Source organism: Macrobrachium nipponense, chromosome 43 (assembly GCF_015104395.2).
Source record: "Macrobrachium nipponense isolate FS-2020 chromosome 43, ASM1510439v2, whole genome shotgun sequence".
Classification (NCBI taxonomy): domain Eukaryota; kingdom Metazoa; phylum Arthropoda; class Malacostraca; order Decapoda; family Palaemonidae; genus Macrobrachium; species Macrobrachium nipponense.
This window is the reverse complement of record NC_061104.1, coordinates 52835714-52848222: the sequence shown is the minus strand read 5'-3', so window position 1 is coordinate 52848222 and position 12509 is coordinate 52835714. Positions and strand designations below refer to the sequence as shown.

Below are 12509 nucleotides of genomic sequence, written 5' to 3'. Positions count from 1 at the left end.
CACCCTGTATTTGCGTTCTCCGGATTCGCGGACTCACACATTAGCGGATTTCTCTCAGGAATGTTTCCCCGCATTATTCGCAGAAAATTTGCACTTCGTGGTATTTTTCTATGAGAAATATCCACAAATTCCTGGGTTTTTTTTTATCAATTTCATCATAAAATGGACTTTTTGTGATAATACTATTAAAAAACCTAGTATAAAAATTTGTAGTGGGTTGTTCTTGAGTTTTAACTAACAAAATAGGCTGTTTTTATAAGGGTTCCAAACATTCACGGGGTCTAACTATTCACGGGGGCGGGGGGCTCTGGTACGCATTCCCCACGAATACGGGGGGACCACTGTAATGTACTTCCTGGTTCAAAATTGTAACAGTCAGAAGACGGCAGGGCTGAACAAGCTGGAGAACTGAACAACAATAGCAGACTCAAAACTTAATAGGCTGCCCTCCCTTACTGATAGGGGCAAGAGATCCAGTGCATAAGAAGTAAGTACAAGTAATTTTTTGTGTAAAATTACAAGAAACAGCATGAGCATCATAGTCCCCTTTTGTTTGGTATGTACTAGGAAAGAGAGGTACTAAATAGAATATATGAGCCCTAATGATGGAGGTCATGATGAAAAAAACCTAACGTCATCAAGATCTGGACATGTACTCAAGGCAATGCGATGCTCTGTATTCTAGCTTTTACTGAGGCAGACAAGACAATTTTCAAGTACAAATACCACCCTACTTACATACAATCAACTTAGAAATATTCAGCGATACACACAAACAGGATCGCAAATTAAAATTGTGTTCACAACACTCCCGTTTGCCACCTGTAAGTTCAAATATTGTTTGTGTACCTGTTCTGCACCTACAGTACAGTATGTACAGTGTATTGTGTTTTAGGATGAAAAAATTTACAGTACTGCATTGATTTTATAGGTACTGTTTTTTTAGGATGAAAATATGTACAGTACTGCATTGATTTCATATCATACTGTACTAAAGCAGGCATGAAGAGTACAGTAACCAACTTACAAACGATTTAACATTCAAATGGATGTCCGGAACATAACCCGTTTGAGAGTAGGGTGGCGTCTGTACAGTGATACCTGTTGACCTTTTTAACCAGAAAAAATGCTGAAAAGCATATACAGTGGACCCCACGTATTCGTGTTCTCCGGATTCGAGGACTCTCACATTCGCGGATTTCTCTCAGGAACGTTTTCCCGCATTATTCGCGGGAAATTCGCATATTCGCAGTATTTTTCTAGGAGAAATATCCACAAATTCCTGGTTTTTTTTATCAATTTCATCATAAAATGCACTTTTTGTGATAAAACTATTAAAAGTGTAAAAATTTGTAGTGGGTTTTTCTTGAGTTTTAACTAACAAAATAGGCTGTTTTTAGCATTTTTATAGGGGTTCCAAACATTCTCGGGTTCTAACTATTCATGGAGGGGGAGTCTGGTACGCATCGCCCACGAATACGGGGGGACCACTGTACACTCAAAACGGCAAAAAGTTCTAAAATTACACAATCACATTAAACCACACTCACTTCTGTTTAAGTAGCAGAAAACCAAAAGGCATACTGTATCAGCCATAAAATCATAAAAATTATTATGCCCCATAAAATAAACATACAATTAAGCCAAACCAATATACTATAACAGAGGCTATGAAGGGAAAACTGAATTGCATAAAAAACAAAATTTGCCTTAGTAAAACTTTTTATATCAATAAGTAGGCATAAATTTAAAACTATCATCACAGTATAAAAATATATAAGTACTTATTTGATGATTAAGGTACTAAATACTAGAAAGGAAACACAAAAACCTAACATAATACTAACTTCCAATAGAGTAAAAGAAACCTAAAGGAAATAAGACAGCAACTTGGTACGTACACACAACTGCGTAAGGGAGAAAAATAAATTGCAGAAAAAAATGTCTGATAATTTATGCAACTGTTTAGTCAACAGCTGGCCTTTCCTAACCATGCAGGCATATGCATAAAAGAGGTTTCGTTCTAAACAACACAACAATCACTCTGAAATAATACTTACTACTATATCCTCATTGTCAATTCTTAGACGTTTTTCTCTAAAGTCAACACCTATAGTTGCTTCCGTTCTCTCTGGAAACTGGCCACCACAGAATCTGCCAATTGACAGATATAATACTGATCAATAACCAAAACGAACTAAAATGTAATAAATATATACAATACATAAGTGATAGTTAAAAAAAAATTTACAAAGCACCTGAGTGTATACCTTCTAAGTATGTAGCTAATATAGCTCAAATACTGCATATACTTAAGACTCAGAGGTCTGGAAAAACTAAGCCCTATTAATAATAATAACAACGATGATAATAATTTCACAGAGTCAAAACTTGCTTATTCTAATAAGAAAGTATTATGCATTACATCATTCTCCAAGTTTGCATATAACATGAAATTTTTTTTTATTGATTTGCATTTTTCAAAACTACAAACATAAGGTCTTTACACAGGGGAATATCTCTTAGCACTAGCTGGACCTGGTAAAATATAGAACTAGGCTGGTGACAGCAGGGTGATAGTCACCGGGGAGAGAGTAGGAGAAGTCTGACATCTCTTCCCGCTCTGGTGTCTTGTGATGTACCAGTCATCTCTTAACCATTTTGCTCACAAAACGTGTACTGCCTTATCTTGCATAAAAGCTGGTTTATTATGCACTTCTGCCCTATCTATGCCTTGGTGTTCTGATTTGTTGCTTTCCTATTTTCTGTGAGATTCTGTGTTGCATTTTTAACTTCAATGAATCTAACATTAAAAATCCAATATTTTGTTACAGTTGCAAACCTGATCACTGCTTTTATCAGTTTTATACTAGAAGCAGAACAATGGAAGAATGTAAGAAGGATGGCATTATATTTACCTGTGACAACACAAGTTGAATTCAGCTGGGGCATTTTCATGACTTTCAGAAGTAGGACAGCAAAATAGAAAATGAAAGAAGTCTTAGAACCCTGTATCCATAGTTTTTATTTCTATAATACAGGTAAGTGACCTTCCCAGTGTTTCTAATCCCTGGCAGATGAGTGACTGGTACCTTGCTAAGGCAACTGAGATGACAGAGGCTATACTAGTCAAAGAAATGGTTTTCTGTTATGAGAACAGGTCCTATGGTTAGACAGCCATTTTAAAATCCAGCTTCCCTCAAGAACATTATTTCAACTGTCAGTCAATCGTTCAGGTCAACCTGTCAATGGCCCTAATGAAATCAATCAAGTATCAAAGCCACAGATGCGATTATTTTTGTCAAGGCCTACATGCTGGAAGCACAAGCCAAAGACCTATGAGTTGGTTTTAACCAGTGAACTGTCAGGCAAGAACAAAGATAACTAAATTTCAGCTGTATCTGTTCTAGCAAACAGATACCACCATGCCACACTGACATTATGTGAAGCAATCACACTTAAATGTCATCAGTGCAGTGTGCGACTTACATTTGCTCATTAAAACCAGTGAATAAAATTCCGAGGGCTTTAACCTAACCCCAAGAAGAATTTAAGGTTAAAATTGCTGTGGGAGCATTGGTATAATCACTAATTGCAAAAGTATATCCAAATAATCTTTATCAAATTCAGATATATACTCTGTAATATGATGATCTCTAATTAAACAGGATCTTCACTGAGTCAGTTAACAGCCTCTCCATGGATGTCCACTTTGATAGGCTACAGCAGTAATGAAATAAGTCGGTCACCCATTAGATGCCATGAAACTGGAAATGCCAAAGTCAATCACCCATTAGTTGCCTTGAACCAGGAAATGCCAAAGTCAATCACCCATTAGATGCCTTGAAACCAGAAATGCCAAAGTCTGTCACCCATTAGTTGCCTTGAACCAGGAAATGCCAAAGTCGGTCACCCAATAGTTGCCCTGATCCAGGAAATGCCAAAGTCAATCACCCATTAGATGCCTTGTAACAGGAAATGCCAAGTCCCTGAGAAACTGCTTTCAATTTTGCACCAAGAACATCAACTCCAGTTGACCTCTGGTACAGAAACCATTTGTGAAAAACATTGTCAGAGTTTATTTTTGGCTATTTTTGTTTTTCACACCTGCTTCTTCGCTGCCTTCATATTATAAATCATAGCCTTTACTATTCAAGGGAAGTAACCTTTTCTTTAACAATTGTTTTATCATCCACCTTTTGTCACCCAATTTTACAATGGCAGGTAGCTTAATTTAATACCATGCAATTCTTCAAATCTTCCAATTGAATACCTTATATGCTAGTGTATAAGGTGATTCTTCAAATCTTCCAATTGACTACCTTATACGTATGCTAGTGTATAAGGGGACCTTTTAACCTTCAAAAATCTCCCCCAAAATGGGGGGTCATCTTATACACAAAGTAATAAAAAGCAAACCTTAAATCCTACCTAGACTTTTAATGATAGGCTAACCCCTGAAGTGCCAATGGTTGTGTCAATAGTTAATGTAAATTCCATAACACCTATCACAACTATCAACACTATTCAAAACAACTGAACCGAATACAGTTTCTGGGCTCAGTTCGTGTCGCTGCGCGAAATAATCCTTTAGTTCATTATTTCTTAGGTAAATGATCTAACAAATACCAGAGAATAAACAAAATAAAGAAGAGGTCAGTATAACTGACTCGCTCACCCAAAATAAAAGAAGGGTGTCAGTATGGTCACTAGGGTGAGTGAGACCACTACCACAAACTTCTTGCCATTTAGAAATTTCCCACAACAAACTCCCTCAAGGAGAGAGCCGACCCACAGAACGGGGCGGCAACTACTACTACTGCAACCCACGCCAAGCCGACTGCCGTGCCTCTGGTGGCCATCCTTTATGTTAGCAGGCCAAGAAACCCACGCGTTTCTTTTGCTCTTGTTTTTTGTGCTTTGTTTGCGTGATTTTTCGCCACCATGGAACATTCGGCTATTGCAGCGGCTAAGTTAAGTATTCCGAAAGGTTTCGATTTAGTTTCGTTCCTTCCACGAGCCTGTATTTGCCGTTTTTTAGGTATAAATACAGGTTCCCGGTCGGGAGCATGGCGGCATTGTTCCATACCTGGAACCTTTCCCTTATTTTTAACGTGCGTCTCTAGTGTCCTTTTTATTATGATATTGTTTGGGGATTTAGCCTGCCTTGGTTTTAGGTCATGCATGCATGTCTCTCTACCTTACGTAGGCATTCAGTTTTTTCTGATCCAGACCCTAGCCATCGCTCTTCATATCGGCCCAGGCTAGCTTTGAGTGGTAGACTTTCTTTCGGGTTAGTCGTACACTCCTGGATATTTTCTCTTACTATATTTTATTTTCCCCTACTTTTTTTTTTTTTTTTTATTGTTTTGATTAGCCTAGGGCGTCTGGTCTGTTCGCTTAGCCTAGGTATCAGTGGTCCCATGGTCCTCTTTTCAGTTTTGTTGCATCCTTATTGTCAGTTTTGTTGCATCACGTTTGTTGCATCTTTCTGATCAGTTTGGTTGCATTAGCCTAGGCTACCGATTTTGTCGATTGTGTTGTGTTATCGTACCTTGGTCACCCTGTGATCGCGGTACAGCCAGACGCCCGTCCCAGTCGCCTTTCCCTCCCCCCGCTATCACCATAGAGTAGGGGGGAGGGAGGTTTGTCCTAGCTCGCTCCATCCGGGCCTGACTCCCTCTCTCCCTACGCGGAGGGAGTAGGGGAGTCTGGACAGACACTTGGCTGGGAGTGACCTTGTCTCCCTGGTTCGGTGGTGCTTCGCTGTGACGGAGTCGGGGGGTTGGCCTCCCCCCGCCTTTGTTGCTCCGGCGCTCCGCTGTATGCTCGGGTACTGTTTTCGCCCCTCCTCGCCTCCTCCCCCGTGATGACGGATCTCTGTTCTCTTTCCTGGAGCCCCATCGATTACGGGGGGGAAGTACGGTAGCCCCGCCTGCCGGCGGAGTGTATGCATTTCAGTTGGTCACTTTTGCTTTACACCGTACCGTCTCTCCGGCGTAGCCGGCGGAGTCGGACAGCGCCGCGATTCGGAGTCGTTCTCCGGATTTACTTTAACTGTTTTATGCTTAAGTTAATTATAAGTTATTTATAAGTTATCTTAAGCCGGGTTCCTCCCTTGCCTTGCTGTTTTCATTCTCCGGCCTACACCGGAGTCTTCATTTTATGCCTATTAAGGCGATAGGGGAGGGGTTATGCCCAAAAATTTATCATTCTCCGGCATGCAACGGAGTACTAGAGTAGCCCTGTGAGTGTTATATCGATACTCATGTATCCTTCCACTTACAGACTACCAACTGTGAGCACCCGGGGTGCAACGCTGTGCTCCAGGACCCCTGCGGGCATGAGGTCTGCAGGTCTCATGCTCCGTGTGCGACTCCTCACGGGAATTTGCAGGTCTGGTTCCACGAGACGTGTACGATCTGCTACGATCTCGTGAGTCAGTTTTTGGACAGGGTAAGTATTTTCCATCAGTATATACATAACGATATAAATTCTGAAATTATGGTTTTTAAGCTTAAGTTTTCCCCATAAATATTATGGAATATATGCTGATACTGTCTAGTCTTAAGCTTATTTTATTCTAAGGTTGAACCTCAACTTTAGCCTAAAATCTAACAGACACCCTCTCTTCCAGGCTGCCGCGGTTAGAGAGACTGCTCTTGCAACCTTGAGGGCTTGGGTCGGCGGCTTCGGGAAGAACGCCGCCAAGGGACAGCCCTACATCCTAGAGAAGAGAATGGCTGTCCTGCTGTTCCCCGGTGGCAAGTCGACGGGGTACGTCGACCCTGCGGAGGCAGCCCCGACGATGACGGCGATCCAGCGGCAGGTCGCCGCGTGTATGAAGGAACCAGGCCAGGATATCTCGGCGGAGGTCGCCACTTTAGATTTGAATGTAGAGCCTATGGTAGGTGTAGATGATCTGTTGGTCGAGGTAGGTACGTTGGACGCTCAAGGGCTTCCCTTGGGCGCCACTGGATCTTCTTCTCTTGCTTCCTCTCAGGGCTTTACGGGAGCGGAGCTCTCGTATACTACGCCCAGCGCTTCTGTGGTTCCCAAAGTGAAGGGTCACAGAGCGCAGAAAACCCTGACTAAGACGTCGTTGTCTAAAAAGACTTCTTCGGGGTCGTCCTCTCGTAAGTCTTCGGCTTCTAATCCCGGAGCAGAGAAGGGTAAGTCATCTGCTTCAGGCTCTAGAGTCTCAAAGAGCAAGTCCTCCAAGGAGAGACCCCGTACTCCGGCGGAGTCAGTGGTCTCTCCTTCCCCTACGGTACCTCTGGTGAGTTACCCGTCCACGTCGACATCTGCACCTAGCTTCGATCCCAACGCTTTCTCCGTCGGGATGATGCAGCAGATAGGAGACTTGGTAGGGTCTCTGAGGACGCGTATGGAACAGATGTTCTCCCAATTGTCGGACAGGATTGCCACTCAGGAAAATCTTATGTCTGGCTTCAATCAGGCCCCTCAAGCTGCCTCCCCGGCACCTGGCGTAGGCCTACTCCAGCTCCCTCCTCATGATTCTCTCCCTCCATTCTCCATGAACAATCCCTGGAGAGTAGCTCCCTACGCTCCTTTCCAGGACGGGTTCATTTCCATCCCGGAGTGTGGTACTCGAAGGATTGAAGAATTCGAGTTTTACCCAGAGAATCTTCAACCTCCGTTCATTGGCTACGCCAGGCTGACGGAGGCTGCTATGAACAGGGAGGATAAGGTTCCTAGGGAGACAGTGCTGTACTCCAGGGACCAGGCTCAGAGAGAGTGGCTCCGGTGTCTGGATGAAATGGACTGCTCCAACACCAGAATCCACGCATTTAAGAGTCCTTTCACCATCTTTACGATGGAGGAAGAGACTCCTCTTCCTTTCCTGACTAAGATCGCCAGCGTTACCATCCCGGCTGGCTGAAAGGGAGAGCCCTTGCCACAGTTGAGGGAAGCAGACCCCACATCACCCTTGCTCCCTTCACTTGGGGATTTGTGGGAAGACCTGCCGAATACTTTTTCGGTAGGCAAGCTTAAGCCGGACTGTGCGATGGATCAGTTCGGCGAGAAGCTTCCAAGACTCCCCGATAGCCTCATTCAGTCCGAGTTTGAGGCTAAAACTAGACTGGCCAGGTCTATTAACACCATGGCATGACTGAGGTAGCGGCCATATCTTACGCTTCGGAGCCGCTTTTCAAGCTGTTGACCAAATCACAGACTTGTACAGTCCAATCGGACTTGTACGAGTTTGTGGTTGCGAGGGTCAACTGCCGTAAGCATGTCCTCCAGGAAGCAACTATTCGGCATGAGCCGAATAAGTTGCTCTCCTCCAACATCTGGGGGGCAGACCTCTTCCCAGAAGCGATGGTTAGAGAGGTTCAAAGCGAGGCGACGAGGCTCAATCAAAGCCTCAAAGACCGTTGGGGCCTCTCCGCTAAGAGACGTCAAGACCCTTCGTCTACAGGCAGGAAACTAAAGAAGACCAAACGGTTTCAGCCTTACCAGAAGAAGCCTCAGCACTTCAGTCAGGCTGTGTCTGCGGTGCCGGTCGTTCAGCCAGGGCAGCCTTCCACGTCGAAAGCCCAGGCTCAGCCCATCTATCTGATTTCCCCACAAGCTCAGCCTTCCACGTCCTACGCTGTCTCCCCGGCATTTAACCAGGTGTTCGAAGGCCAGGCCTTCCAACACTTCGACCGGTTCACCAGGGGAGGTAGAGCTAGAGGATCCTTTCGTCAGAGAGGATCAGGAAGGTCGCTTAACAGGGGAAAGCACTTCCGTGGAAGCCGCGGAGGTCACTCGGCTCAGCAGCAGTGAGATCTCCAAAGGTAGGAAGGGGAGACTTTTCTTTCTATTCCGGCATCGGTGGGGATTCAGCAAATGGGCACAAAGTATATTGTCGAAAGGCCTGGGTTGGAGTTGGATCGGAGGCCCCCCTCCACCCAGACCGTTCCTTCAACTTCCATCGAAGGAATTGACAGAGTATGCAGAGGAACTCCTTCAGAAAGGAGCAATAGCAAGAGTCAAGTGATTAAAGTTTCAAGGTCGCTTATTCAGCGTGCCAAAGAAAGGCTCATTAAAAAGAAGGGTAATCTTAGACTTGTCCCAGTTAAACTTGGCCATTCGCTGCGACAAGTTCAAAATGCTGACTATCTCGCAGGTGCGGACCTTACTTCCCCGTGGGGCCGTCACCACCTCTATCGATCTTACAGACGCATACTATCATATCCTTATTGCAAGACACTTTCGCCCTTACCTAGGCTTCAAGCTGGGAGACCAGGCATTCTCCTTCAAGGTAGTTCCCTTCGGTCTGAACGTAGCCCCCAGGGTATTCATGAAGTTGGCGGAAGTAGTGGTTCAACAACTAAGGTCTCAAGGGATAATGGTAGTAGCGTACCTCGACGACTGGTTGATTTGGGCACCAACAGTCGAGGAATGCCGCAAAGCCACAAAGAAAGTCATTCAGTTCCTGGAATATCTGGGGTTCCAGATAAAACAGGACAAAGTCAAGACTCACTCCGGAGTCCCGCTTTCAATGGCTGGGCATTCAATGGAATCTATCTTCTCACACTCTGTCGATTCCAGTAACCAAGAGAAAGGAAATAGCGAAGTCAGTGAAGCAATTTCTAAGGTACAAATATGCTTCAAGGAGAAACCAGGAAAGAATCCTAGGTTCCCTTCAGTTTGCCTCAGTGACAAACATCTTGATGAAAGCCAAACTGAAAGACTTAACCAGGATCTGGCGCTCAAGAGCAAATGTCAGATCCAGGGACAAGTTGTCAGCAATACCGCAAATTCTACGAAATCGTCTGTGTCATTGGACAAAGATGAAGAATCTGTCCATGTCAGTGCCTCTTCATTCCCTCCTCCGGGAATCACTATCCACACAGACGCTTCATTAAGCGGCTGGGGAGGATATTCTCAGTTCAAGAAAGTTCAAGGAACGTGGTCACCCCAATTCCGCCAGCTTCACATAAATGTATTGGAAGCAATGGCAGTGTTCCTGACTCTGAAGAGACTCCTTCCACCAAAGAACTCTCATGTAAAGTTAGTTCTGGACAGCGCAGTAGTAGTTCACTGCATAAACAGGGGAGGCTCCAAGTCAAGACACCTGAATCATGTCATGGAGCCATCTTTTCCTGGCGGACAAGTTCAGTTGGCATCTCTCCTCCACCCATCTGGCCGGAGTGAGGAATGTTATAGCAGATGCTCTATCCCACCGTTCAGTTCCACTGGAGTCGGAATGGTCGCTGGACAACAGTTCGTTCCAAATTGGATACTCCGGAGGGTACCAGGTCTGCAAGTAGATCTGTTTGCCTCTCAACGAACCACAAACTTCCTTGTTATGTGGCTCCCAACCTGGACCCTCTGGCCTATGCCACAGACGCTCTATCCATAGACTGGAAACAACTGCGGGAAAAGAAAAATTTACATCTTTCCTCCAGTGAATCTTCTCCTGAAAGTTCTGAGCAAACTCAGGACTTTTCAAGGGTCAGATAGCTCTAGTAGCTCCGGACTGGCCGAAGAGCAATTGTACCCCCTGCTGCTGGAATTGGGTCTTCATCCTCCCTTCGGATTCCCAATCCCAGACTCTCCCAGTCGGTACAAATGAAGACTGTGTTCGCTTCCTCAGGAATTCTCAAAGCCCTAACTTTATGGACTTCATGAAGTTTGCGGCCAAGAGGGATGCAAATATAGATCCACAAAATATCCTCTTCTTAGAATCAGATAAAAGGGATTCAACTTTGAGGCAGTATGATGCTGCAGTTAAAAAGTTGGCATCTTTCCTGAGAGAATCGGACATTAAAATCATGACAGTCAACTCAGCCATATCCTTTATCAGGTCCTTATTTGAAAAAGGGTTCGCAGCTAGCACTATTACGACAAACAAGTCAGCCTTGAAGAGGATCTTTCAGTTGGGTTTTAATATAGACTTAACAGACTCTTACTTTTCGTCTATTCCCAAGGCTTGTGCTAGACTTAGACCTTCCGTAAGGCCTACTTCAGTGTCATGGTTTCTAAATGATGTTCTAAACTGGCTTCAGATACAGATAATGGACATGTTCATTCATAATGCTCTTAAGAAAAAACATTATTTTTATTAAGCTTGGCTTCAGGAGCTAGAATTTCAGAACTGTCGGCGCTATCCAGAGATTCGGGTCATGTAGAATTTCTCCCTCAGGAGAAGTTTCTCCGCTTTCTCTGGATCGCAGCTTTTTAGCAAAAAATGAGGATCCTTTGTTGAGGTGGGAACCATGGAAAGTCATTCCCCTTCCCCAAGACCTTTCTCTTTGTCCAGTGATGACCTTACGAGTCCCTGAAAAGAACCTTTCTGTCTAGGACATCCTCCTCCTCTTCGGGTCCCTCTCTTTAGGAGAGAAAAAGGTGGTACCTTTTCAATTAAAGGTATTAGGCAACAGATCCTATACTTTATTAAACAAGCTAACCCTGAATCTTTCCCTAAGGCACACAATGTCAGGGCAGTGGCCACCTCAATCAATTATTTTCGACAAATGAACTTTGATGATTTGAAAAAATATACTGGATGGAAATCGCCGACAGTATTTAAGCGTCACTACTTGAAGTCTTTGGAATCTCTGAAATTTTCAGCAGTTGCAGTGGGTAACATAGTTTCCCCTGACTCTGCCTAGTAGTACAATTGAAGATCCAGATCTCCTTTCTACACCTACCTTACCTAACAGTTTGTCTAACCTACCATATTGCTCTACACTTGGTCTTGAGTCTTAGCTGCTCTCATGATTGTTAGTGGTGTGTCCCTTATTTTTATGCTAGGGTCACCACAAATGTTTGTATATATTATCATTAAGTGTGGTCCCCTTATTTTTATGCTAGGGTTCACTCTCCCATTATCAATGGTTTATTAACTTTTGGATTTGTATCTATAAAACTTATTGAGTGTGTTATTTATGTTAAATTTTCCACACACATGTTAATTTACATATTCTACCTGTAAACTTGTGTAAATACTTTTGTAAATATTTATAGTTGTAAGTTACATTTAGTTATTATTCTTTACTCAGAATTGTCTGAAGATTTTGTATGAATATTTCAATTTTGTTCCAATTATAGTATTTAGTTAAGTTTTTAGTTTTATTGAGACCCTCTATTCTTTTCAATCTTGTGCTAATTCTCTGGTATTATTTCGCGCAGCGACACGAACTGAGCCCAGAAAAAGGATTTTGACGTAGGAAAAATCTATTTCTGGGCGATTGGTTCGTCTGTCGCCAGCGGGAATCCCACCTCTTCCCAACCCTTCGCCCAGATTGATTGCTACTTCAAGGATGGCCACCAGAGGCGCGGCAGTCGGCTTGGCGTGGGTTGCAGTAGTAGTAGTTGCCGCCCCATTCTGTGGGTCGGCTCTCTCCTTGAGGGAGTTTGTTGTGGGAAATTTCTAAATGGCCAGAAGTTCGTGGTAGTGGTCTCACGTTGCTAGTGACCATACCGACACCTTCTTTTATTTTTGGGCAGGTGAGCGAGTCGTTATACTGACCTCTTCTTTCCTTTTGTTTTTC

At 43.8% G+C, this 12509-nt stretch overlaps 1 protein-coding gene across 1 annotated transcript in view; it reads right to left on the bottom strand.

Annotated features, from left to right (window-relative positions):
* Positions 1-12509, bottom strand: part of LOC135213741 (ras-related protein Rab-33B-like) — a 60763-nt gene that overhangs the window by 31037 nt on the left and 17217 nt on the right. Inside the window, exon 4 of the mRNA XM_064247869.1 lies at positions 2061-2154. Coding sequence (XP_064103939.1) covers positions 2061-2154 — 94 coding nt within the window. The remainder of the gene's footprint in view (positions 1-2060; positions 2155-12509) is intronic.